This window comes from Eremothecium cymbalariae, chromosome 7, assembly GCF_000235365.1.
Source record: "Eremothecium cymbalariae DBVPG#7215 chromosome 7, complete sequence".
NCBI classification, from domain to species: Eukaryota; Fungi; Ascomycota; class Saccharomycetes; order Saccharomycetales; family Saccharomycetaceae; genus Eremothecium; species Eremothecium cymbalariae.
Window position 1 is genome coordinate 127299 of NC_016455.1, and position 26771 is coordinate 154069.

General features: G+C 38.8%; 16 protein-coding genes across 16 annotated transcripts; 8 read left to right on the plus strand and 8 right to left on the minus strand.

Annotated features, from left to right (window-relative positions):
* Nucleotides 1–675: 675 nt before the first annotated feature.
* Nucleotides 676–1666, plus strand: RPS6A (40S ribosomal protein eS6; the record flags this gene model as incomplete). The annotated part of the gene is made up of 2 exons (XM_003647683.1): nucleotides 676–681; nucleotides 962–1666. 2 exons carry the CDS (start codon nucleotides 676–678, stop codon nucleotides 1664–1666), a joined length of 711 nt encoding a protein of 236 aa, XP_003647731.1.
* A 230-nt stretch (nucleotides 1667–1896) lies between these two features.
* Nucleotides 1897–3345, minus strand: GLR1 (glutathione-disulfide reductase GLR1; the record flags this gene model as incomplete). Its single annotated transcript, XM_003647684.1, has 1 exon — nucleotides 1897–3345. One exon carries the CDS (start codon nucleotides 3343–3345, stop codon nucleotides 1897–1899), a length of 1449 nt encoding a protein of 482 aa, XP_003647732.1.
* Nucleotides 3346–3681: 336 nt separating this feature from the next.
* Nucleotides 3682–5544, minus strand: DTR1 (Dtr1p; the record flags this gene model as incomplete). The annotated part of the gene is made up of 1 exon (XM_003647685.1): nucleotides 3682–5544. The coding sequence occupies one exon, from the start codon at nucleotides 5542–5544 to the stop codon at nucleotides 3682–3684; it is 1863 nt and encodes a 620-aa protein (XP_003647733.1).
* Nucleotides 5545–6215: 671 nt separating this feature from the next.
* NOG1 (putative GTPase NOG1) lies at nucleotides 6216–8150 on the minus strand (the record flags this gene model as incomplete). The annotated part of the gene is made up of 1 exon (XM_003647686.1): nucleotides 6216–8150. The coding sequence occupies one exon, from the start codon at nucleotides 8148–8150 to the stop codon at nucleotides 6216–6218; it is 1935 nt and encodes a 644-aa protein (XP_003647734.1).
* Nucleotides 8151–9058: 908 nt separating this feature from the next.
* On the plus strand, nucleotides 9059–9793 carry SEC62 (Sec63 complex subunit SEC62; the record flags this gene model as incomplete). Its single annotated transcript, XM_003647687.1, has 1 exon — nucleotides 9059–9793. The coding sequence occupies one exon, from the start codon at nucleotides 9059–9061 to the stop codon at nucleotides 9791–9793; it is 735 nt and encodes a 244-aa protein (XP_003647735.1).
* A 501-nt stretch (nucleotides 9794–10294) lies between these two features.
* On the plus strand, nucleotides 10295–12715 carry FZO1 (mitofusin; the record flags this gene model as incomplete). Its single annotated transcript, XM_003647688.1, has 1 exon — nucleotides 10295–12715. One exon carries the CDS (start codon nucleotides 10295–10297, stop codon nucleotides 12713–12715), a length of 2421 nt encoding a protein of 806 aa, XP_003647736.1.
* Nucleotides 12716–13058: 343 nt separating this feature from the next.
* Nucleotides 13059–14402, plus strand: Ecym_7067 (uncharacterized protein; the record flags this gene model as incomplete). The annotated part of the gene is made up of 1 exon (XM_003647689.1): nucleotides 13059–14402. The coding sequence occupies one exon, from the start codon at nucleotides 13059–13061 to the stop codon at nucleotides 14400–14402; it is 1344 nt and encodes a 447-aa protein (XP_003647737.1).
* A 77-nt stretch (nucleotides 14403–14479) lies between these two features.
* On the minus strand, nucleotides 14480–15517 carry PNG1 (peptide-N4-(N-acetyl-beta-glucosaminyl)asparagine amidase; the record flags this gene model as incomplete). Its single annotated transcript, XM_003647690.1, has 1 exon — nucleotides 14480–15517. One exon carries the CDS (start codon nucleotides 15515–15517, stop codon nucleotides 14480–14482), a length of 1038 nt encoding a protein of 345 aa, XP_003647738.1.
* Nucleotides 15518–15955: 438 nt separating this feature from the next.
* On the minus strand, nucleotides 15956–17350 carry MSY1 (tyrosine--tRNA ligase MSY1; the record flags this gene model as incomplete). Its single annotated transcript, XM_003647691.1, has 1 exon — nucleotides 15956–17350. One exon carries the CDS (start codon nucleotides 17348–17350, stop codon nucleotides 15956–15958), a length of 1395 nt encoding a protein of 464 aa, XP_003647739.1.
* A 215-nt stretch (nucleotides 17351–17565) lies between these two features.
* On the plus strand, nucleotides 17566–17919 carry MGR2 (Mgr2p; the record flags this gene model as incomplete). Its single annotated transcript, XM_003647692.1, has 1 exon — nucleotides 17566–17919. The coding sequence occupies one exon, from the start codon at nucleotides 17566–17568 to the stop codon at nucleotides 17917–17919; it is 354 nt and encodes a 117-aa protein (XP_003647740.1).
* Nucleotides 17920–18097: 178 nt separating this feature from the next.
* Nucleotides 18098–18574, plus strand: INA17 (Ina17p; the record flags this gene model as incomplete). Its single annotated transcript, XM_003647693.1, has 1 exon — nucleotides 18098–18574. The coding sequence occupies one exon, from the start codon at nucleotides 18098–18100 to the stop codon at nucleotides 18572–18574; it is 477 nt and encodes a 158-aa protein (XP_003647741.1).
* A 148-nt stretch (nucleotides 18575–18722) lies between these two features.
* Nucleotides 18723–19949, minus strand: ATG21 (Atg21p; the record flags this gene model as incomplete). The annotated part of the gene is made up of 1 exon (XM_003647694.1): nucleotides 18723–19949. The coding sequence occupies one exon, from the start codon at nucleotides 19947–19949 to the stop codon at nucleotides 18723–18725; it is 1227 nt and encodes a 408-aa protein (XP_003647742.1).
* A 207-nt stretch (nucleotides 19950–20156) lies between these two features.
* ELP4 (Elongator subunit ELP4) lies at nucleotides 20157–21581 on the minus strand (the record flags this gene model as incomplete). The annotated part of the gene is made up of 1 exon (XM_003647695.1): nucleotides 20157–21581. One exon carries the CDS (start codon nucleotides 21579–21581, stop codon nucleotides 20157–20159), a length of 1425 nt encoding a protein of 474 aa, XP_003647743.1.
* A 186-nt stretch (nucleotides 21582–21767) lies between these two features.
* FMP30 (N-acetylphosphatidylethanolamine-hydrolyzing phospholipase D) lies at nucleotides 21768–23177 on the plus strand (the record flags this gene model as incomplete). Its single annotated transcript, XM_003647696.1, has 1 exon — nucleotides 21768–23177. One exon carries the CDS (start codon nucleotides 21768–21770, stop codon nucleotides 23175–23177), a length of 1410 nt encoding a protein of 469 aa, XP_003647744.1.
* Nucleotides 23178–23272: 95 nt separating this feature from the next.
* ECM31 (3-methyl-2-oxobutanoate hydroxymethyltransferase) lies at nucleotides 23273–24193 on the minus strand (the record flags this gene model as incomplete). Its single annotated transcript, XM_003647697.1, has 1 exon — nucleotides 23273–24193. One exon carries the CDS (start codon nucleotides 24191–24193, stop codon nucleotides 23273–23275), a length of 921 nt encoding a protein of 306 aa, XP_003647745.1.
* A 1053-nt stretch (nucleotides 24194–25246) lies between these two features.
* Nucleotides 25247–26323, plus strand: Ecym_7076 (uncharacterized protein; the record flags this gene model as incomplete). The annotated part of the gene is made up of 1 exon (XM_003647698.1): nucleotides 25247–26323. The coding sequence occupies one exon, from the start codon at nucleotides 25247–25249 to the stop codon at nucleotides 26321–26323; it is 1077 nt and encodes a 358-aa protein (XP_003647746.1).
* Between the last annotated feature and the right edge of the window lie 448 nt (nucleotides 26324–26771).

Genomic DNA, 26771 nt, shown 5'->3' on the forward strand with positions numbered 1-26771 from the left:
AGGTGTTTCACACATATTACTGCATTTATCTTATATAATTATACCATACCCGCGTTTCAATCCTGACATCATTCTTTTTGTGATCTACACAAAGATGACTGTCTATATATAGTTTACTTCACGACACAGTTCGCGATCTAGATCTCCATGTCTTCGCTGTCATACTAGACACTTTCAAACCTCTTCTTATACATAGTCTATCGACAATATATTAAAGCTGGCCAGATCGTCTTGTGACTGTAACACCCATACACAAACCCATACACACACAGACATATATTAATTTCACCGCGCGTTTTGTGAGTTTTCTGTACAATGTGTTTGTTTTTTCCTCTGCGTAATCCTCTTACCTTCCCAGCAGTAAGACCCCCGCCCCCGCGCCTCATGCTACGAAGCACACGACTGGGTAAATTATTTCGGCCTGGAAGACGAGCCCCGGCTACCCTCTGCGTAGCCGGGGCTCGTTTTTATCTCGGCTTCCGCCTACGGGCGGAAGCTCAGCGCGCTCGAAGGGGGTGGAGACTGCCATCGGCCTGCCTAGCAGTAACCAACTGCCCTGGTTCTCTCCAGCTAGACACGCTGCGCTAAAAAATCATTTTTATCATCACTCTTAAATTTAACGGCTCATTGAATTTAATAGTATAGAGGTATCATAGAGGAGACAAGCAACCCATAATGAAGGTATGTTATAGGGTATATTAAACAAGTACAAAACGAATATTGCCATATTGCTAGTTTAGTCATTTTTTGCCGGTTGGAGGTGCTATAAGAGACTTGATAGTCGTTAAAACTTGCCGCAGTAATAGCATTGTTGGTTGTGAGATATAAGTCATGAAGTTAATAGCGTTCGTCTCCATATAGATAATATCTAGGTGAATGAGTGATTTGGTGGATTTGGACTATGTTTCGGAGATTTTGTACTGTAACAGGTTTGAGACATTTGTACTAACGTAAATTACAGTTGAACATTTCTTACCCAGTTAATGGTACACAGAAGACCATCGAGGTCGATGACGAGCACCGTGTTCGTGTCTTCTATGAAAAGAGAATTGGTCAGGAAGTTGACGGTGAAGCTGTCGGTGATGAATTCAAGGGCTACGTCTTCAAGATTGCCGGTGGTAACGATAAACAAGGTTTCCCAATGAAACAGGGTGTCTTGTTGCCAAGCAGAGTCAAGTTGTTGATGTCTAAGGGCACTTCTTGTTACAGACCAAGAAGAACTGGTGAGAGAAAGAGAAAGTCTGTCAGAGGTGCTATTGTTGGTCCAGATTTGGCTGTTTTGGCCTTGATCATTGTCAAGAAGGGCGACCAAGAAATTGAAGGTATCACCAACGAATCTGTGCCAAAGAGATTGGGTCCAAAGAGAGCTAACCACATTAGAAAGTTCTTTGGTTTGACCAAGGATGACGATGTCCGTGATTTCGTTATTAGAAGAGAAGTCAACAAAGGTGAGAAGTCTTACACCAAGGCTCCAAAGATTCAAAGATTGGTTACTCCTCAAAGGTTGCAAAGGAAGAGACACCAAAGAGCTTTGAAGATCAAGAATGCTCAAGCTCAAAGAGAGGCTGCTGCCGAGTACGCCCAGTTGTTGGCCAAGAGATTGGTCGAGAGAAAGGCTGGTAAGGCTGAAGAAAGAAAGAGAAGAGCTTCCTCTTTGAAGGCTTAAATTTGAAAGACAGATTTGACCGATTGCATAATTGTCTTTGTGTTTAAACTTCTATGTATCGATGTACTTTTGGGAAGACTGTGTATTGTATCCCTTCCTTGATAGTTTCTTAATTTAAAAATCAAGATATCATTACTTATATTAGCTGTTTCAATCGCTGCTTAAATCAGTTATTACATAAATTGGGTTTTATTTAGATGGACTGGCAGTAATTTATAAATGAAAAGGATTCACGTCATGGTAACAAGTTCCTCCGCGGAAGTAGGGTGGATTGCAACGCATGAATCAAAATCTGCCTTAGTGGCACCCATTTTTATAGCAACACCAAAGCCTTGTAGAATTTCAGCCGAACCATCGCCAACTATATGTAGACCCACAACTTTTTCTTCATCACCAGCGCAGATCAATTTATATCTGGTGGGTGACTTGCTTTCTAGCATGGCATAATACATACTAGTGAATTTGGAGTTATATATTTTGATGGATTCCTTCCCATACTTTTCAATTGCTTGATCCTCCGTCAAACCAATGGATCCTGCCTCAGGGTGAGCAAATATAGCAGTTGGAACATTATCAAAATCTTGTTTTTGCTTCCTGAACGAGCTTGGACCAAACAATCTGTTAGCCAACTTTCTGCCTGTTGCAATGGCTACCGGAGTGAGTTCAAGATTCCCCACAACATCTCCTAAAGAATAAATACCCTCCACATTAGTATTTTGATATTCGTCGACTATTATTTGTTCCATCTCATTCAGCTTCACCCCAACATTTTCAAGACCGAGACCCAATAGTGTCCTACGACCAATTGTCCATATGAGAGCATCCACGTTTGTGATACATTTTCCAGAATCTAAACAAACAGTCAAAAGACTTGTACCCTTATCAGATTCCACTTTCTCAACATTGGAAAACTTGTGGATCTTGATGCCTTCAGCAATATAATAATCTGTTATGGTATCTTGAATTGAGGAGTCAAATTTAGTTAATAGACCCTTATTCCTGACCACCATATGTGTTTCAGAACCCAAACCATGTAAGACACCTGCCAGTTCTGTACCGATATACCCACTGCCAACGATAACAGCTTTCTTAGGTTGCTTTTCACATTCAAAGAAACCATCAGAACTGATCCCATATTCATACCCAGGAATGTCAATCGGAATAACCGGCTTACCACCAGTAGCAATTAATATTTTAGTAGCTGTGTACACAGATTTAGTGTTATCTGGTCTAGTGACCTCAACCTGACCCTCCTTATTGAAGCTTGCCCATCCATGAACATAATCTACGCCCTCTTTCGCCAAATTTCTCTCATATACCCCGTTTAATCTTTTAACATATGCATCCCTCTTAATTTTAAAAGATGCCCAATTAAATGTTAAGTTTTCCTTAGTAAGAGGAAGATTTTCAAATAAACTGTAGCAATGCGCTTGAGTCAATCGTGTGGCTAGATCAGAAGCATACCACATAACTTTCTTGGGAACACAACCAACATTCACACAAGTACCTCCCAATGCCTTTCCCTCTATCAACAGGGTCTTGGCTCCATAAGAGGCAGCTCTTCTACTTGAAGCAACACCTCCAGAACCACCACCTATCACCAAATAGTCGTAATGCTTAATGTTGTTTGACATGTTGCGGTTAATAATTGTTCGTGATGCTACGTTACCTAAACGCATAAATAAGAACAATCAAATATCAGCGAGTGACTTTTATGTACCAAATATGCAGAATATTTTGGTGTGCAATTATGAAAGATGAAAACTCCAGCTAATATATATAACTGAAATCGAAGTATTATTATTAATAAGATAGCATATACACGTTGGAAATGATACCTTTCAAGATATGCCAAGCAGGCGATAATTATAGTCAAACCACATAGTGGAGAGATAGTTAGACTTTGATAAGAATGTATATGTAATTTTAAGAATGAATATTATATATTTCATTGGTTGATTTAGTTATTCTATAATCTTTTGAGTATATTAATTTTTATTAATTTAAATTAAAGTTCAATTGATGCTTTTGGAACTACGGTTTCCGTTCCTGATTAAGTAATAGATGCTTAACACTGATATTAAATCACATAAACCTAATCCAGTGAAACACCAACCAACTCCCATAGCATCGCAAAGTTTAAAAATAATGGCAGAACTGATTGCCGCAGCAATATTTCGGAAACTGTTGCTAACGGCGATAGTTCCGGCAGCTCTTTTTGGATTACTTTCAGTAAGGTAAGTCATGGTGGAATTTGAGCACCATGTCATGCCGAATGCCATGAGAAAGGAAAAGAAAAGAAGGGCAGCAACGTGGTAGTGGAGCTGTATTGCCCATCCATAACCGATACAACCTACCATACTCACGTTTAATCCCATTATTTGAGAAAGTAACCTTTTGTAGCTAGGATATTTCTGGTCAGAATGTTTTGCGATCCAGGACTTTCTAAAGTAATCAGATGAATGACCTCCAATTATGGACCCCATCATCAATGCGACACCAGGGCACGCATAGCACGCACCGATAGCCAAATTACTGTATCCATATTCGTTCGTCAAATAATGGGAGAAAGTAACACTGAATCCATAGTACGTCGCGAACAATAGAGCGGTACTTAAAGAACATATCGTAAGGTTTAATTCCTTACAAATATCCCAGTAAGTCTTCAAGCTAGGTTTAGGTGGCCTTGGATATAGCTTTAAGAAGAGTGGATGTTGCGAAATGGGTTTCTGAATCCCAAAATTTTTCATAAGTAATAGTTTGGGCTGATTGATCTCATCTTCATGAATACCATCTGCAAAACCACTGAGTTTCCATCGCAGATCACCGTTTCCAACTATACAACGCAATGTCTCCGGTAAGAAGAGACACACGAGCATAAATCCGACCCCTGCCATAATGCTAGTGAAGCCAAATAACCATCTCCAGTTGTCGCCGTTCATTAAAATTATTCCGGCAATAATTGGAGCCAGCACTGGCCCAGCGTTGGGACCCAACATGAAATACGCAACGGCTTTCCCTCGATCTTTAGGGGAAGTAATATCACTAACCGTTCCTGCACCTAACGAAATAACAGAACTGGACGCAAAAGCTTGAGCTATCCTCAAAAAGTACAATGCTCCTATATTTGTGGGTATTGAAGCAAGAAGAATATTGACAATCACATTTAGACCCATAGATATAACATATAATAATTTCCTACCACCATAGTCAGCATATATTGCCCAAAGTAATGGAGCAAAAGAAAACACAGCCATAAAAACAGATACCGTAGTGTTTATTGTTGTAGTACTGACATTGAATTCTCTCTCTAATATGGGTAATGCAGGAATATATATATTACCTGACATTGGGCCTAAAAACCCAATAAATATGATTACAGCAAAGATTAAACTTTGCTGTAATTTCGAAAATGCAGTGTATGGATGCTCAAGATCAGCCTCATTAATAACAGTCGATGAATCTTTCAAGCCTAATTTAGGAATATCTCGTGATAAACTCGAATCATGCCCGCCACTATCGGAACTAGAATTATTAATATCAACTATACTGTCAAATTTCAACTTGTTATCTTCACTACCCAGCTCATGGCCAGAAAGATCATTATCTGATTCCAAGTTATTATTAACTGCTTTTTCCCTAATTGTTTCAGGATTCTTCTCGTCAAAGTTATCTAAGGAATAACTCTTTCCCTTTCCTCCACTAGATGGAGCATTCAACTCAACCGCATTCTCATTTTCGTTGTCCAAGTAAATGTCTTCTATTATTTCTTTTCCTTGTCTGGGAGAGCTTGCACTTTCTTGATGCTTTGGCAATGACTTGGATGAAAGTTCACCTGTTGCTGATGTCTGTGAAACTTTTGCATCTTTTTCAGTCATCTTGTGCTATTGGAAATATTTTTATGTTCTCGCAATTACTAGTATCAATATTGTTATAGATCGCTATATTGGTTTAATATAAATGATAGGGAATCCTTAAATGTTATATCTAATAATATCTGAGGCATAAAAAATCAGGGTGTTTCATTAAAATATAGTTACTTCGGCCATATTGTGTCAAACTTATAAGTTTTTTTATTATATATACATATTTTATATCTAATTCTCTCAAAGTGCTCAGAGATGAGTCGTTTCCTCTTGTGGCTTGTGACGGTTAGAAGTCCGCGCTGTCGTTAGTTAAAACGCAATACCGTTGTGAACATAAAAGAGTCCAGTGATAATTGTGTCATCTTTCATAATAGCCCAGTATATTCAAAGGTTCTCTACTCTTTTTGAGCGTTTATATTTAACTTCAATCTCTCAGGTTTTAAAAGTGTAAATTTTTTAAACATATGATATACCTTGACTCACGCTACCTTACATACTCAAATTGTTTTAAGAAATTAATATATAGAAAATAGAGTGAAAATTATGCAAGGTTAAAATTAAAATGACTTTAATTCAAAATTCAAGCCTATATATAATAACAATAATGTACATTAGGATGACTGTATTTTGTGAAGTAGACAAATACTTTGTTGGATGCAAAACATTTTTAGATGCCAATAATCTTAACGACGATCGTTTTTACCAATACTACGCTTACCAGAAAACAAATGTTTTGGTAAGGAAGCGGTTGCATGTCTATCTCCTTCACCTTGCCTAGCTTCTCTGTTTCTTTCTCTTCTGTGTAGCTTAGCCAACCTGTCTGCTTTACTTCTCATGGAGCCATCTACAACACCATCAGTTAACTTATCTGATTGCCTTAATTTACCGGCTGGAACAACCGAAGATGATTCAAGTTGACCGTAAACAACATCAGCACCTGATTCGACATACCTGTTCTTTTTAGCAGAAGCTCTTTGTTTCCCTTGCAAAGTGGTCATGTCATGGCCTAGGGAAGACATGTGTTTTTCCATAACATCAAACGATTTGGACATCTTTGAACGAGGCATAGTACCACGGTTCTTTAGTGCCTTTCTACTTCTGGCTTCATGGATTATCTTCTTTTGTTTTTCTCTGATCCATGTTGCCTTTTCTTCAATATCCATGACTTCATCAGGATCGAAGCCATCGAGTCCTTCATCATCAGACTCGTAGAACCCTTCTGCGGCCAACCTTTCCTCCTCTTCTTCTAGTGCCTGCAGTTTAGCTGCAATTTCTGGGTCCAAAAAGTCGTAGACGTTCCTACCGTCCAAAATTTCTGGCATAACGTCGTTCTTCCAGTCATCGTCTTCCAGCAAATACTTATCCTTCAAATTGATGTTATATGTACCAGCACCACCATTTTCAGCCTCAATTTCTCTGGCCAGTTTTCTTCTTTCGGGATCCTCAGGATCGTACTTCTTCATGGCCTTGAATTTTTCCGGAATGTATGGAGTTCTGTCAACACCATCATCACGGGGCTGAGGTTTAGCAACGTGAATCTTGTTCAAAACGTTGTTGATTCTGGACTGTGATTTCAACTTATTTTCAATTCTTGACGCTAAAAGCTTTTCACATGCCTTATTTCTAACTTCAAGCACATTTTCCTCTTTAATACAGGAAGTGGTCATAATTTCAACACCCGGAAACTCAGAAATCGTCTTGATGAGGTTTTGACGCTCTTCATCTAAATGTTCTGGAGCGATGATATCGGTCTTGTTCATAATCACCATCACAGACTTGTTCGAAAACAGAGGTTTGATCGAGTGGAACAATTTAACCTGTGCCTCTATCGTGAAACCACACTGTTCAGAAAGATCCATGAAATACAACACTGTGGAACGCAAATGTGCAATTGCATAAATCGACTGCATTTCAATATTGTTCATCTCCTCCGTGGGCCTATCCAAGATACCTGGTGTGTCTATGGCTTGAAATCTCAAGTACTTGTAGTCAAAGTGACCAACGTACAGAGACTTCGTGGTAAACGCATACGGCTGAACCTCAACGTCAGCCTTTGTAATACATCTCAAGAATGAAGACTTCCCCACGTTTGGATATCCACAGATCAACAACGTCCTGGTATTCGGATCGATAGAGGGTAATCTACCCAAATGCTGTCTGACCTGCTCCAAATAAACTAACGGATCCTTCAACTTCTTCACAATAGTAGCCATCCTACCCAATGCTGCTCTCTTCAGCTGTTTGCACTGAAACAAAGACTGACCAAACTTCAATAACCTAATATAATCCCTAGCAACCTGTTCCACTAGCGTCTTAGCACGAGAAACAGCAGCAAGCGAAATCTTATAATGATTCTTCTCATAAAGAGTATCCATCAAATCCCTGTGAAAGGGATGAACATCATTAACATTTGGAAATCCCTTCAAAAGATCATCAAACTTCTCAGTAAACCCTTCACTAGTAAACTTGACCTTCCGCATATAAAATGCCCTGATACGAGTGATCTTAAACCCTGCCCTAATCACTGTGGGTGTCTTTCTTTGCGTCCTATTCAACACAATATCCAACAGATCATTGGCTGGCGGCACCGTTGGAATATCCTTCCACGACAATTGCATTCCCACTAAACAGATACGATAACTGAACTTCAACAAATAACAAACAATCTGTTATCGAAGCCCTTCACCTTTATTAAAAGATATATAGAAATTAATACTAGCTTATAGAGACCTCATCTCATCACTCTTTTCACAACCATAAAAATGGTTTTTTCGAAAAATTTTCAAAAATTTGAATTTCTTTTTTTTCAGTTTTTCATTTTTCAAGAAAACTAGTGTATGGGTGTGCAACAACAGGTTTACTCCACCGCATGGACAAAATCACCATCCGGAGCTAAATAATACATAACGTATATACAGCACAGGGACATATAGGATGCTGCAAACTTTTTTATCTCATCGAAATCTTTCGCACCCCATTTAATAGCTTTTATATCGCCCTAACTATGCATCTTTGTTATTTACACCGCTGTTTGACTGTTTTTAGTGGTTCGACCGAGCCATCCACCATCCGTATTAAAATGAAGTCCGATCTGGAATAGGCACGGCCAAATATCGATGCTCAAATGGATCGCTTTCCAAAAAAACGCAAATACAAGTCAAGTTTGGATGGTGATTGGGTAGGTTAGGTGTTGGACGGCGGGCTGGTGTAAATGGTGGAGTTGTAATTGTGCAATAGCCGTGTTCTGACCTTGGTGGTATGTCAAGAAAGCGGTCCAGCTAGATCAACCATGCGGGTTACCCGGTTTTCCGTTCATAGTGAACATCGTACAGGCTGCTTTGCCACGTTCGAGGTTTTCACTGGGTATGTGAGTGTATTAGATCCAGTTAATCCGTTCAGCAGGTCACAAGGACTCAGTACCTGATAACTTATTCAAGGAATTATACAGGAGTAACACATACCTGAGTAAATCTTGGCTTTTTGGTTCGAAAAAAAAAGCCAAGTAGAATAGATTTCTGGTTACCCCATGTCGGATCCCAATTCGCCGGTGTCAATAGCCTCACTTCTCCGTCATCATAAGGAACTCAAGCAGAGACAAGGGCTTTTCCAGTCTCGACGAATGGATTTCTTTCGTTTCAAGAGATTTGTAAGAGCGTTGAAATCACCAGAGTATGCAGTAAATTCCAAGGATGATCCGGAACAGTACCCACCTATAACGAACGACGAGGATGCTCGTAACATATTCATATCGTTGATAAAAGCGCAGTTAGTGGTTCCTTGCACCAAGCTTCATACTTCTGAATGCAAAGACCACGGGATTAAGCCAAATAAAGACTATCCAAGTTTGCTGCTCTCCACGAAGGCCACATTGGTTCCGGACGAATACTATGTGTGGACATACAACCCGAAAACAGAAATGGACTATTTAATTCTCTTGGGGATAACATTAGGTATCTTTGCCTTCGTATGCTATCCACTATGGCCCCAATCAATGAAGCGTTTGGTATACTACTTGTCGCTAAGCATGCTCGCTCTAATTGCACTCTTTTTTGGCATCGCTATCGTTAGGTTTGTTATCTACATCTTCTCACTAGCCATAGTTAGTAAACATGGCGGGTTCTGGATATTCCCAAACCTCTTTGAAGACTGTGGCGTCTTGGACAGTTTTAAACCTATTTATGGCTATGGAGAAGTTGATTGTTATAGCTACATTAAAAAGCTGAAAAGAAGGAAGAAGAGATTGGACAAGAAGAAACAATAATCCTATATTCATTCTTTTTTTATTACCATTTTCTAGTCTGAATCGTATTACATCTAGCTCTCTCACTTTTCTTGTGTGACTTATCGATATATATATACATATATACCTATATATATCTATGTATCTATGTAGGAATATCGATTCTGCTGCAGCCTTTACTTAAATTCGAGAGGACCCACTGTCACCTAAAGTAAAACACACAAAACATAAATACTATTATATCCTCTAACTTATGCATCTAACAAGCCACTGAAACATCCCATCAGTTCAACGTGTTAATAGTCATGTTCTTAGCCTTCAACATTGGCAACGGTTGTTTGAATATGGTGATAATCAAAAGGCGAGAACGGATTAAAAATCAAAAAAGAAACGACTAACAAAACTCAATTTAAAATCCTAGTTTTTAGAGTTAATTTTAAGAACAGAATGGATACAAAGACAAGAATCATTTGTTTATATAGTAGGTTGGAGCTTAATTAGGTATTATTGTTGATTCGAAAGATGTCTAAAGGGAATAAAGATAAGAAAGATGAGCCTTGGGAGCTTTCATATGCCAGAGATGGGGTTGAGTTTAATGGTGATGATTTAGAAGGACTGCTGGAACATGGTTCAGACGGGAGACGAAGATTATCGAACGATAATCTAGTCTCTTCGCATTTAAATCAGTGGAATTACAATCATAACCGGGGGGCGTTGATGCAAGGGATTGAAGAGGCTCAAGGTTTGGTTACTGATTTGGTTAATGAAAATGGAGAGCGTCCCATGCATATTCCGGAGAGTGATCTGCAAATATTACAGGTTAGTTTGAAGTTGGATGGGAACTGGCAAAATAACTTTTCTTTAGATAAGGAGGCTTTGGCACATGTTTTTAATAGTCAAGCAAAGTCTGCTTCAAAGCATTTGGGGAATTTGTTGGTTCGTGTCCAAGATACATCTTCAAAAGTATTCATTACTGGAGACTTGAATGCGGGAAAGTCAACGTTATGCAATGCGCTGTTGCGGAAACAGCTTCTCCCGGAGGACCAACTTCCATGTACCAATGTTTTCTGTGAAATCCTGGAGGCACGTGAGAACGACAACATTGAACAAGTGCATGCGATTTCATTATCCGTTGCTGCTAGTGTGAAGGAAGCCTACGATGTGTATGACATCCAAGACCGTTCGACTTATGAAGTGTTTCCTCTAGAGGAACTAAGCAGTCTGGTTCATAAGAACTCCGAGTATTCACTTTTGAAAATTTATATCAAGGATGATCAGCGCCCTGCAGAAACTAGCTTGTTGAGAAATGGCACGGCGGATATTGCTTTGATCGATTCCCCGGGGCTAAACATGGACTCAGTGCAAACTACCCAAGTCATGTCTCGTCAAGAGGAGATTGACTTGGTGATCTTCGTGGTAAACGCTGAAAATCAGCTCACACTTTCGGGTAAAGAATTCATCTCGATCGCTTCTAAGGAAAAGAAGCTTATGTTTTTTGTTGTGAACAAGTTCGATCAAATTAAAGACAAACAGCGTTGTAAGAAACTCATCTTAGATCAAATAAAAGAGATTTCTCCGGAGACGTTCAAGAAATCTGCAGAGTTCGTACACTTTGTTTCCAGTGAAGGAGTAATCCCTAATGACACCCATGAAGAGGGCGGTAGCGGACCTGGAGGCGACCCAGATTACGATAACCTTGTCCCACCTGATCCTCATTTTGAAAGCTTGGAAAACAGTTTACGCAACTTTATCTTAAAGAAAAGGTCACTATCCAAGTTGTTGCCTGCAAAAACATACTTGATGAAATTGCTATACGACGTGGAAAGAATTTCTGCCTGGAACGTACATGTATACAAGGATGAAGAAAGTCAGTTGAATATAGAACTAAATGAGTTGGCCCCACTGATCCAAGGAACTAAGACGCATTGTATCAAGTTAACTGAATCCGTTGACAAAAAGACAGAAGATTCCGTCACTGATGTGTACGAGTCTACTAGGCATCGTATTCTTGCTTCATTGGAATTATTACCGTCAGATTTCCCAGCATACGATGGACTTTCGAACATACATGACTACATCTTCCGTACAAGGCAGTTTATTATCGAACGGATCAAATCGAGTGTTGTTACTAGTGAACTAGATGCCAGGAATAAAACAACTGAGGTCGTCGATGATATCAATAAAATGGCAAAAAATGCTCTTGGCGATGATTTCATGTCGAACAGAGTGTTTAAGAGCGACTTAATGTTTACTAGAAGGAAACACTCACTAGGAAAACAATTAACTGTTCCATTCAACATGCTGGACTTATTCGCTCCTTCATGGGAAGGTTTTGTGTTGTACGTCACTTGCGGATTTAGTATAAGGCCAAAACAAGAAACGCTTAAATCTTCTGACTCAAATTCAGTTGTAACTACACTAGGCTTAACAAACTACTCCATAAGCAAATACTGGACAAACCCATCATTAATATTTACGTCCAAGATCCCAACCTTGGCAATTTATTCATATGGAGGTGTAAAAGTGGTTACAAATTTCCTCCTCTATGGCACAAGATTCTTTACTTGGCAGTCGTTCAAAAAGTTATCAACCTCATTCGTACTCATTGGTTCTGTGCTTGGAATTGCATACCTCATAAGCGACCTACCTAGAGCTTTACCAATGAACTTGTCAAAAAATTACAAGAAAAAGCTCCAGGACTTAAACTACATCCACTCTAACGCAGATAGGATATCTAAGGAAGTCCGTGAAGTGTTAAAAATCCCTACCCGTGAAATCGTAAAGTCTTGTGAATTGGTTCTGGATCGTAAACAGGCTCAAAAGAAAACGTTAGAGAGCAAAATGCAGAACAACGCTCTAAGTATTAACTTTTTCCAACGTCTAGCAGAAAGGGCTTCTAAACACAGGCAACTCATTGAAGAGATTAATTTGGATGTGGACTAGTCTACTGATAATTTCCAGTTCTTCCAGTTTTTTCGTATAAATCTGTAAATAGTTATACAATATAATTACATAAGATGTGGTCACCATGTAGCCAACTCTTTCAAATCGCTTTTAAACCATCTCCTCCGTCTTCGTGGTCCGCGTGGCTTGGACGGAGCTTTTGTTGGATTGTTCGGAGCCGGAACAGTTATGGCCAGGCCATAGATCAGAGTCGATTTAACCTGGCTCACCCACATAAATAAGAGTACCTCTTCGCCTTTAGAGGAGCAATGTCGTGTTTTATCGTTACTTCAACGGTGTAAATCTAGCGGTTTTTCAGGAACTTTCAATATTAAGTTCCGTTATGAATTTGCCTATTATTAACCCTTTTAATTGGGGGATTCGAGGAACTGTATCTCAACATTTGTGGAATAATGATAGAGTATCATTGACTCTCAAGGATTCTCGCATTGTCACTTTAGATAAATTTGTGAATGAGAATGTTCCTGGGTTAAAAGATGGGGCGCGGTTTAATTTAAAACCTTATCTATTTACTGGCATTCTACAAACTTTTTACCTGGGGGCTGCTGATTTTAGTAACAAGTTCACTGAATTTTATGGGAGAGAGATAGTTCATTACTCAGATGGAGGAGTATCAGCTGCTGATTGGGCTATGAACGAGTGGAAGAAGAGTTATGCGCTTGAAAATACTGGACAATTTAATAAGCAAAGATTCGAGGAAGACGCAGCGAAGACACACCCTGATAACTGGCCTCGTTTGCATCCTCGCACAAGATATTTGAGTGAGGAGGAGCTAAATGAAGTACATAACGATACTAGACCCTTAATTGTTATTCAACACGGGTTAGCAGGTGGTTCCCATGAACCTGTTATTAGATGCTTGGTCAAAGACTTGATGGAATTAGGGAGATTTAATGTTGTGGTGCTGGCTGCCCGTGGATGCGCACGTACTAAGGTTACGGTTAAGAAATTATTCGATATGGTTTCCACTGATGATTTACGTGAATTTATTAGAAGAGAACATGAAAGGATCCCAGGAAGGAAAATTTATGGTGTGGGATTTTCATTTGGCGCAACATTAATTGCTAACTACTTAGGAGAAGAAGGCACCGATTGTCCACTATCTGGTGTAGTATGTTTATCGAATCCTTGGAATATGGCAGCCTCTTCTCAGAAAATGGAAAACGACTTCTGGTCTAAAAAGCTGTTTTCAAAGGCGATTGTAAACTTCTTATTCAGAACAGTAAAGGCTAATATGGCAGAATTGGAATATAATGAGAAGGTGGATGGACCTTCATTCCTTGGGAATCATAAGAAGCCATCACCCCATGTTTTTACCAATTCTAATCTGGAAATGGCAAAGAACTGTAGTTCAGTAGTTGAATTTGATGAAATCTATGCCGCACCAGCCTCAGGGTTTAAAACTGCTTTGGATTATTATAAAAGTGGGGCCTCATTGAACAGGTTAGGGAAGATTAGAGTTCCTACTTTAGTAATAAATTCATATGATGATCCTCTTACCGGACACGAGTCGATTCCTATTAAGGAAGCAGAAGCAAACAGTAATATTCTGCTGTGTACTACTGACTTAGGTGGTCACCTAGCCTATCTAGATGCTAATGACAACTCGTGGGTGACTCAGCAAATTACGCATTTCTTCGATAGATTAGATGCGCTCACTGTTTAAGTGGAATTTTCCTTTGATTAAAGGACGATTCGTTATGTGCTAACTATTGTAGCTCAGATATACCGAATTTTATATATTTAGTTACCGTCTTCGCCCCTCTGTTTTTTCCATTGTGTTGAGCCACTTTCTCTGCCAACAGCAGCTGAAGTAGTGCTAGAAGGCAGGCCAGTCTTAAGAAGTTCTATATCTTCAAGTTCATCACGGCAGCTTAAAAGGTATACATATTCATCGGACAAAGACTTTCTAAATGTTTTGGTCATATAATCCAACAGGAAATGTAAATCATCTTCGTTTATTTGATCTCTGACAAGCTGGTTCTTCAGGATATATCTGTTACTAACATCTTTAACGCTATCACATGAAAATGCAATAACATAACTCATAGATTTGTTCCAATTAATAGAATATATAAAGGGTTCATCAAAGCTCTTTTCACAAGAATCCACATGAACCCAGCGCTTCAAATAATTTGAATAGACTTCACACCAAACATGGTCTTCTTTATTCCAAATATATCTCGTTTCGATTCCAAAAGATTTCAACACTAGGGTGAAAAGATTACACCATTCTCCACATCTTCCAGTGCGTGTCTCCAGTAGTTTAATAGGGTCATTGTAACGAGGGAAGCGGGTGACTCCACCACATTTGTCACAGTGATATAATTCCACTACACCGCATTCATATTGAGCTTCATCCTGATTAGGCATTCCCTGTCCTACTGCACGCTGAAATTCTACACTATCACATACTGTGCACTTAGGTCGATCACACCACGTAAAGAAATCCTCTTTGAAGTACCTCAGAAGTTCCTTTACTAATCTGTCTTCGTAATCTTCAGAGGCCGTCGACCCAACCCCACTGGAATCAACATTTTGGTAGATTAGCTCAAGGTTCAATGCATCGAAAACTTGGGCATGCCAATTTTCATTATCATATCTGTAGCATAATGATTTACGCAGCGAATCAAGTTTCCTTGCGAAAGCATTAGTACTCAATAAAGTTCGGTATCTTAGATCTTCACCAGGACAAAACTGCTTAGATTTTTTTAATACGATGATCCTGTAAGCATTTAAAAGTTTTCTAGAAACATTCGAATATATTTCATCAACATTCATCGTTGTGGCTATAATTATATCGTTAGCTTATCTTTTGGTTTTGGTAAAGTATTCCGCGTATTAAAATATATCGCATTTCATTTCAATATATTCAACAAACCGTCATTATATAGCATTATTGAATGCAACAAGAAATTCGTCCATATGAATGATAAAAATGTTGCAATATTGGTTTTAGTGGCTACTTATTCGATTTTAACTATTTCATTTTCTACATTATGGTTTTCATGGGGTGATGAGAATCGCTTCTATTATTGGTGTGTAATATGCTTAACACCTGTTATGCTCTGGATTTGGTGTGTGATATCCTGGTGCGGAGCACAATTATTTGCATATGCTAAACGTGAGTGATGAAATATATCAGATAAAGTTGAGCAACGATGAGAATATATATATATATATATATATAATATAAATGAGAAATTCTCTCTATTCTATTCATTTGAATTCGACAATATGACATCTCCGTTTTCCAATCCTGATAATTAGCACTTTCTCATCAATTAGATAAGGATTCAGGTCAATCAGATCATCTATTACTTTGGTCTTAGATATGCCTAGGTAAATGGAACCTTGGGCCAATTTCCTTTTAGCTTCTGCTTTTGAAGAATCAAGCAGCTTCATTACCAGTTCAGATAATGGTATTCCCAGGGAAGATTGCTGGAGGATCCGTGCGTTCTGAAAGATCCGGATTAATTCTGCAGCGCTAAAGGATCTATTAATGTTCCCAAAAAGAATATCGGAAGCAATTTCTGCATCGTGACCGCATCCAATGCCATGGATAAGGTCTACCACCTCAGTTGCTAGCCTTCTTTGTGCTAGACGTAGCTGTGGTTGTAGCTGATGTTCCTTAATAATGCTTACAATTGAGGGCATGGACAACATAGTAAACATCTTAAGAAATTTAGTAATATCTTCATCATTCGTATTAACAAAGAATTGATAAATTTGAAAAGAAGAATTAATTTTCGAATCAATGAATAGTGCATTACCAGCGCTCTTACCGAACTTCTCGCCTGTGGAAGTCGTTAACAAAGGAACAGTCATACCAAAGGCTGGCTGTTTGTCCTGGTTTCCTTCTAATCTTTTAATTAGATCTATACCTGCGGTGATATTCCCCCACTGATCAGTACCTCCCACCTGAACAGATACACCTTTCGTTTTATATAAATGGTAGAAGTCAAAGGCTTGTAGAATCTGGTAGGTGAATTCATTAAAACCTAAACCATCTTGGCTTTTTAATCTTGATGATACTGAATCCCTACTCAACATAGACTGTACACGAATATGTCTTCCATATTTCGACAAGAATTCCAACATATTCACATCTTTCCACCATTCATAATTATCAGTATTAATTACTGACCCTCTTTCATTCTGCAACTCTTTCGGAACTCTGCTTTGGTAGTATTTCCAACCATTCTCAAAGAAAGTACTCAATTGTCCAGATATTTTAGCAACATTTTCTCTCCTGGCACTCAATGCCATCTCTTTCCTTTCAGTGCTTCTACCACTTGGATCACCAACCATTCCAGTTGCACCACCAACCAGAGGAACAACATCATGTCCTCGAACATAAAAATGAAGCAATATCATGAAAGGAATTAGATTGCCCAAATGCAAAGATTGTGCAGTTGGATCTACACCACAATAAAGCTTAATTCGATCTCCATTTCTTATTTGTCTATCCAATATCTGTTTAGGCTCAGATATGTGTTGAAGCAAACCTCTTTCTTTCAACGCATCTAGTAACGATTCTTGGACGAATAAGCTAGAATTCCAACGACAGCCAAAATTCAATAACCTACGTACCTTTAATACCTGCGCTAACATTACCACTTACCAAAGTTCATTGGACCAAACTGCTTTCATGATCTTTCAGACCATTGATCAACTTGTAATTATTATTCGTTCTCGGGATTACCAAAATTTTTCAGAGAGGCAGCAATGGGTTACTATTACTACATGAATATTCGACACACAGCCAAGAAGTAAAAGTTTCAAAATACAAAAGAGTAGAAGAAGTGAATCCTAAGGATATATATTCAATGCCACCTGTTCAAACTGTTTATTCTCAACATCAGCCCTCCAACTGGGAAAAGTTTAAAATGGGTTTGATGATGGGAACTACTGTTGGTATCTGCACTGGTATCTTATTTGGAGGGTTCTCTATAATTACGTCCGGACCAGGGCCAAACGGTGTTGTGAGGACATTAGGCCAATATATTGCTGGTTCTGCTGCTACATTTGGTCTATTTATGAGTATTGGATCTGTCATAAGATCTGATAATGGCATCGATGGAAATTATTTAGCGCACCGCCGTATTTACCAAGTTCAACAAGATGCTAGGTTAGAAATATGGAAAGCAAGAGCAAAGTATGGATTCTACAAGAACGAATAAGGAATGCTAGAAAACTCCACCCATTAGTCCATTCGTAATCTATAAAGAAGCAGTTACTTAATGTTTATTTGAAATAATGTATATAAGTAGTTAAGCAACTTCGTTTTTAATGTCAAAGATATTTTTCAGGTGCTTTTAAACAGTTTACAAATATCTACCAGATGGACGTAGCAAGACCATGTTGACTAAAACATTGAGGATTATCTCTAGGAATGCTTCGTACTCTACGAAACCAAGTGTTAAACGTCTGGAAGACCTTGCTAACCTAAAGTCGCTGAACGAGGTGGATCCAGGAGTGATTAGACAATTAATCCACCAACGCACAAATGAATTAAACGTACAACAGGAATTAGAGATGGTGAAACATATGTCAAAAGAAGAGTCAAAGAGCTATTCTCTTCCTCCTAAAATTACTAAATCACTGTGGATATTGGCTTTTGGGGCTTCCTCTGCATACATGGTGATTGACTGGTCGAGGCGGGCTGCAGAATATGACAATAAGGAGAAAATACTTCAACAAAGAATAGAGGATTTAGAAACACTATTAAATGATTTACTGGAGGCTCGGAAGACATCCACTGATACTTCAACATCTAAAAGTTCTCCCCATCAAGTACAGTCAAAGTGGTATGAACGTTGGTTTTGGTCCCGGTAATGCCGCATCGTTTGACTACACTTGATTCAATGTAGATTAAATGTAAATTAAAAATGAAACCGAAACTTTAATAAAAAATAATGATGATTTTGAATACAAAGTAATACCATTTATACTAGACTATTATTATTGTCTTTGTTTTTTGATATTAAAACCTACTAGTCTTTACTAAGATGCATTCTCCACCATGTTGGGGGATATTCCATACTTGAAATTCCCCACTATTGTTGGCAACGTAAATTCTCCCTGGAAACTCATCAGGGAATCCAATGCAGTGTTTCACTGACTCATTGATTTTAACATGAGCCAAATCTCTTTCCATATTCTGATTTGGAATCTTAGATATCACTTTTTTTGATAAGAAGCTTGCAAACTGCAGTGTAGTCTCTCTGCTAAACTTTCCATCTAATAACGATGTATGTGTATGTTCATTCGAACTTTTGTCATGTTGTCCATATTTCTCTAAATCAAAAATATGAATGGTATCGGTGTGGCAAACGCATGCTAAATATTTGTTGGTGGGGTCTATCTTCATTTCATATATTGAACAGGGCCTTGTGCCTCGTCTAAATTCATACAACAATCCATTAGGAGTAGTAAGAGGTGTCCCACTCACCGTGTTAAACAACCTTATGATCGTCCCCTTCTCTGAAGCAGTGGCAACCATTCTGCCGTCATCACTTATGCACAAACAAGCAATATTGCCTTTATGTACAGTAGTGAGGTGATTTAATGGCATTACATTTAATCCGTCATATACGACTAAATCGTTAAGCATAAATGATTGCTTATTACTCTTACAATATGCTGTGTAACACAAAATACTTTTATCATCGCTACTTAGGGCGATCTTCACCATATTGGTTTGAACAGATACTCGGCAATTTGACTGAATGCCAGAATTGTTACTTTGCTCAACGGCAGACAACTTTAGCTTCTCCTCCAGTATATTAATAGTTTGTAACAACTTCATACATGATATATCATAGATAAATATCTGATCACTAGATAACAGCACGCACATCCTTTTGCGATTCATTACAACATCCACAACCTCATGTGGGAAAGTGAGTTCACATATTGTAGTTTTCCGCTTAGTATTCACAATGCGTAACTTCTTCGCCTTTTGTATGCCTTGGTCCTTATTAACTACAGCAATCAAACTTGTTGCGAACAACATCTCTGTTATAAAGTTGGTGCACTGGTATTCTTGCGTTCTAGAGCTAACTCCAATACCGCACGAACTAGAATTCCCATTACCATTTTCTAATTCAAAACATTTACCGAAGGGATCACAGTTATATATAGTCATAGAGTGAGGTCCACTCACTGCTGAAAAGCAACTTGCATCCTGGTTAAACCTTAAAACCTTCATATATATTGGTTACTGCACTAGTAATGCCCCCTAACGCTTCAATAGTATTGATGACTTTTGGAGTCATTTATAATTGCAAGGCTACATGGATTTTAAGGGTTCGTGAAATCGTGAATTACCTAGTAATCATATACGGTACACCCGTACGATGCTGTTCGGTGGTTGAAACGTTTTATATTGTGCACCTTGCCACTATCTATCTATTATTTAAAAGTCTAATGAAGGTGAATGTTGGTGCGTATGCTCTGCAGAATTAAGTTCGTAATTTGCTCCGCTGCCAGGATCTGTTCGATGTTGGGGCTGGTCGTCACTGCCGTCTTCAACAGGAATGCTCCATTCTTCGATTGCAAATTTCTTTCTACCATTCTTAAATGCCCATTCGGACTTGACCAAGTGCATTTCACCTCTTTCAGAGAACACTGGAAGTTTTTTTATATGTACCAGGCCGTGTTGGACTTTGTTTGGCTGCGATTTACATGCTTTTTCCAAAAATTGTAGCATTTCTTGGTTAAATGGCTCTAAGATTAGAATTGAATCGAAGAGCGTCTCAATCTGGTTCAAAAACAAGCCTGTATGGCTTTTAAATAAATCCGTTGAAATTGTAGTGAACAAAACACATTTATGGGAGTATTTTTTGACCAAGGCTCTTATACCATGTAGAAGAGGCATCACCTCCTGAAGCTGGCATAACTTAGGTGGGTACATTACAGGATTTAATAAGTTGGGGATCAAAATTCGCAAAAGCTTGTTCCCAGAATTCAAAATCATGGCTTCTAGCTGTTTTAAAATGGTTTTTACTGGCTGGATGGGAGAGATGTAAGACACTTCTGCAGATGTCGGAGCAGGTAATAGGCGTGATGTAGTATCAAATTGATGATTGTAATGTGGATACGTTTCTGAATCAGATACATCTACCTTGCTTTTCCCTTCTTCATCCACCAGACCATACCTCCACGCAATTTTCAAATCCTGGTATCTTGTTGGCTGATGCCCAGAGGTAGTACCTGCTAAATTCTGAACCGTAACTCTGGACTCTTCTTCTGAGATCTTCGATCTTTTAACTTCCTTCTTGGACCCCTTGAATACACCAGGGAGCTCTCTAGCATAATTTTTGTTCAATGTAAATAGAACTAAATGTGTATTACCATTTTTCATAGCGTTACCACCTTCAACCCTGTTATGAATAACTCCTTGTGAAGCAAAGCTCTTCGCAAGAATCGACGCAAAATCCGTAGTAGTTTGTTCCTCAATTAGTAGTGATTGGCCAAGGGGAAGTCCCATATGCCCCAATAATTTATCTACATCCTGGCTCCCAGTAGAGGTGGTTTGTTGAGATGTAGCAGGTGACGGCCTAATTCCTGGATGATTCTCTGCAACAGAGAGATCAGCAACTTTCATAATGTCTAACTCCTTGGTTACAGCAGCAACAGATATTGGAGTCCTTTGGCCCGCAGCCATGCCAGCTGCAGGACTCGGAACAACTCCACGAGGAGGAGCCATTGGCATTTTTATAGATGCTAATCCTCGATTTGTAGGGAATCTACCTGATGGATGTCCACCAGGTTCCCTACCAGGAGCTACCTTTACCTCACCTAGACCGCTTATTATCTCCCCCCTTTTTCTAAACGACATTGGATATTTTTTTAATTTAAAGTTCTCCCAATTTGTTATCGATGAGCTAGCTGCATATTTTATAATGCAGCATCCAAGCTACATCAAAGTTCTCGGAACGTTACCGAAATTTGTATTACCCGGACGTCATGATACTAACAGAATTTATACCATTCTAATTGCAGGTCATCGTATTTGAAGTGTCATATGCACATCCGAAAATTCAATAAATGGTTTCTTGAAATGCATAAGGCTTTGGGGGTTGAATGGAGGCTTACAAGATATGGTTTGAATAGATTTGGGTATTCTGCAAGAAATTATTCAAAGAAAAGTGTGCGTTCTAGCTCCGGTGTCAATGACGATTCACGTAACAAAATGTCTAAAACGTGGTTGAAAGCACTTGGAATTGTTCTGGTTCCCTATACTTGTTATGCATTGTACATTGCTTTACAAACTGACATGCAGATTAGAGCTAGGAGAAGGAAGGTAGAGGATGAAAATTCTGCTGATTATAATAGTACACTGAAGAAATATTCACATTTGAAGATCTTGGGAGTATATGAGAATCCATTCAATGAGTATAGAATGCAGACCATCTATGAGTTTTTTTTCAATAGGGTAGTCGAATTATTTCAAATAAATAGAGGGGGTATTCCTCGTGAAGAGAAGGCGATGGAGTTGCTGATGCCAGTGCATAAGCCAACTTGGACGGACAATGCAGCACAACTAGTTGAAGACCAGCAGTTCACATATAGTCTTTTGGACCCCCACAGTGTGGCTCAGAAATCCAACTGTAAAAATACCCACGCTGTCCATTCAACATGGCTGGGTCAATCGTGTAGCTACGTTGTTTATCGTGGAGTTAAAATATTGACTGATCCATTAGTATCTTCATATTTGATACACGAAACACTTGGACCCAAAAGAATCACAAAAGTTCCGGTTCCTGTTGAGGATATCCCCACACCGGATGTTATCATAGTATCCCACAATCATCCTGATCACTTAGACCACAACAGTATGAAGTATTGGGACGATAGCTCACCAAACCAACCTCTTTGGGTAGTTCCGAAAGGTCTGGGCGGGTTCTTAGAGGATAATAATATCACGAGGTATATAGAGCTATCTTGGTGGGAGGCATGCAAACTAAATTTTAAATATGAAAGCGATAAGAATTTAGAAATAGTTTGTACACCTGCCATGCATTGGTCTGGTAGAGGTATATGGGACACAAACAGATCTCTATGGGCATCATTTCTTGTACGTGATAAAGGAATGCCTGTTATATTTCATGCAGGAGATACCGGCTATGTATCTGATTTATTCGTTAGAATCAAACAAAGGTTCGGGGCAGGTGTAAAATTGGCATTATTGCCATGCGGACAATACTGTCCTGAGTGGCATCAGCGGCCACGCCATATAAATCCGGAAGAAGCATTGAAGGTGATGAAAGACTTGGAGGCCCAAAATGTTCTTGGTGTGCATTGGGGCACTTTTATTTTAAGTGGTGAGTACTTCAGAGAGCCGAAGGAAAAGCTAGAATTACTAGCTGAAGTAAAAGGCATAAAAGATAGATGTTACTGCCCTGAATTAGGGAAAACAGTGACAATAATATAAATAGCTCCTATTGGATAACTTATTTATAGAGAAAGACAAAATAATAAACAAATAAACTAAATAGTGGACTATAGATTTATTCTAGAGATCCTGATTCATTTAATACCCTTTAAAAACTTTTCTAATAGCTCATCTTTGACCGAAAATGTGTGGTCCCCGATTTTAGGAAAAGTTGATGTATTCATCTCGTTTATATACTTCTCAATTGCACTCAAAGCTATCTCGTTCATATTAGAATATGCATTAACAAATTTAGGTATCCTTCCTGGTAACATTCCCAGCACATCAGAAACAACCAGAACCTGACCACTTGTACCAGGGCCTGCTCCAATTCCAATAGTAGGAATACTTAATTTTTCAGTAATGACTTTAGCAATTTGGTGAGGCACGCATTCGAGAACTAAGGAGAAGCAGCCAGCATCTTGCAAATCTTTGGCTCGCTGATAAACAGCTAAAGCTTGTTTAACACTTTTAGAGCCCTGGACTTTAAAACCACCCATGTTGTGCACCCTTTGTGGAGTCAAACCAACATGACCTACAAGTGGGATACCCCTTCTGCATATCTCCTTAGCCAATTCCAATCCGTAATCATCCTCGTGGGACCCTACTTCAAGTTTAACTGCCCCAATTCTACTAGATGTTTTCATTATATCGATAACAGCTTGGATACCCTTTTCAATACTTGATTCAAAACTTCCGTATGGTACATCTGATACTATGAATGCAGATCCCTCAGCCTTGCAAACTGATTTTAAATGGTATCTAAACTCTTCGAATTCAAGATCTGTAGTCGATTCATGACCCAATGTAGACATCGCAAGCGAATCACCGACCAATATTATATCTGTGCCAGCATTTTGCGCCCATGTTGCAGTTATATAGTCATACGCTGTGATCATGGAAATAGGGCTCTTAGCGTCGTATTTCTGCAAAAGGTCAGGAATTGTTTTCTGACGCTTTGCAACTTGAAGTGAATAACATCGCTTAACGGCAGCCCGCAAAATGGCACTCTTCATCCCTAACATATTTATGGGTTTATGCTTCTCGCCTTTACTTAATGCGAACCAACCGTTTAATATTGTTACCTAACTAAAATACAGTTATATATATTTTTGCCCTCTAAATTATTTTGAAAAAACTTCGGGTGGTAGACCAGCATAGAATACAAGAAAATGTGAGAAACTATACGGTACTATTAAATATCCTTCTATAGTTCTATTATGCAGACGTTAACTATAAACAACCCTATGTGGACTTAATGCCTCGAGAATTTCAAGTAGAATTACTTACGCCCCTGACTATCCATTACTAACGTACTAAGTATGATAAGCTGAATAAATGCTTTTTCTGATCTACAAAAGCACTACTATATCAACTAGCAAGTAATCATCGCATTCAAACATTTGGATTTTATGTATAATATATATGGCTATGCTAAGCCCAAACGTCCTGAAATGTCGATTTCATCTCGAGACAATTCCGTCTTCGAAAGTATTTCCGATGCGTCCAGAAGAAAATTCCGACCTCTCGTTGAATAAGGAATTTTTCTGTAGATCAAAATTCCGAAATAACGGAACCTCAGACGTTGAAAGCGGTGCGTAAAAGTAGTGGCAGACAGAACAATCTGTTATATATGGACGTCATTCTTATAGACAATTATAGGTATTTAACGGAACAACGTCTTAGATCTTCAGCAGCTGGGTGTAGTTCATGGGTACTATTTTTTAGAAGGTTAAGAAATAATTTTTTTGAGATGGTGAAGAGATTTCTTGTGTAAGCTTAGCATAGCAACAATTAAAACATTTGACCGAGACGGCTTTGACACAACGACATCGGAAATCAAATATGCAGTTATTGTGAGAAACAGCGTACTACGTATCTTGAACCATGAAGAAGAGTACTGAGGGGTAGGTTGTTGTTGGACGATGCAGGCTTTGCCTCATATTAATCTTTGAAATTCGTGTCTTCGACAATTCTAATATATAACGGATTTCTTGGTTCTTGTATCATTCAATTAGCTCTGTAGTTAGCAAGACATAAGCCCATCGATTAACTTATATTAATAATAAATGAAGATGCTTCAAGGTGTGAGAGCGTTTCAAAAGTTGAAAAAGTCGTGTGCATACTCTACTGCTGCAAAAGAACTGAAGCCCTTGCCAGTCAAGGAAACAGTTAATATGGCCTATGATTTACACTTGCCAGAAAGATCGGTCATCGGTAAGATGCCATATCACTCACCGGAACCAATAGTTTTCATCCATGGATTATTTGGATGGAAAAGATTTTACAGGAACGATTGTAAAACGTTAGCTACGGCGTTGCAGACACCAGTGTATGCCGTTGATATGAGAAATCATGGTGACACAGAACATGCTATGCCATTCGATTACAACACGCTTATGGATGATCTGGTTTTACTCCTAAGAAAGCTAGACATCAAAAAGGTGAACCTAATTGGATATTCCATGGGTGGTAAAATGAGTATGTTGACAGCTTTGAACTACCCAGAATTGGTTAGCTCTGCATGCATTATTGACAACGCACCAATAAACCAACCTCACATTAGTCCTTTCTTGAAGGTGTTCTCAAAGTCATGTCAACACGTTGAAAATATGAAAATCAGGGCAACTGATAAGGAATGGAGATCTAAGGTAGCTGTTGGATTGAAGAGATACATACCAAATCCAGGTATTAGGTCATACCTTTTACAAAATGTTAGCGGCACTCCACCTAAAAAATATAGATCCCCAGTCATCGATTGGAATGACGGTAATGTTCACTTTGTCAATCCCGTTAATCACTTATTCCAATGTGTGGTTAAAGATGCTTCAGCATGGCCTGTGGAACAAGTTGCTGGTAAACAATTTTTGGGTCCAGTGAATTTCATTAGAGGCACTAAATCTGAATTTGTCAATGCCGATGGTGAAAAGGCAATTGCTGAGTATTTCCCATACCATAAGATCCAGTCTATCAATACTACTCACAACGTCTTGCATGAAAGACCGCAAGAATATCTCAGAAGCGTCATTGACTTTTTTAAGACAACCAGATACGTCTTAGAACGTAAGCGTGATTCCGAACGGGTGACTATGATCGCCAAGCCTAAACCGTTAACATCATCTCAAAACGCCGCCGAATATTCTTGAGCTCTTAGAAGGGTACGGCATAAATATTCATAATTCCCATCTCTAAATTTTTCTTACTTTAACTAATATTCTTTACGAAATAAATAACCATATAGTAAATTAATAAACCTTGTGAAAAACAGAACACCAGCGATTTTACGATCATGTTAAAAGTAGAGACAATATAGCTCCTATATTACTAGGAGCTAAAAACAGGACTCCGATACCGGGCGTCAAATCTGGGTCTTCTCGTTCAAAGTGTGGTGTGATAGCGCTAGCAATATATGGGAATCGAGATAAGTCGATGAGCTAAGTTGAGATGTTAAAATCTGCATCACTTTCGACCGTCGCAAGAGAAATACAATGCAACAGGCAACCAAAAAAAAAAAACCAATCTCTTACCGCATAACGAAAACCGCATTAATTTAATTTTGGCTTCAGTGATTGGATCCAGTGATTATCCACCACA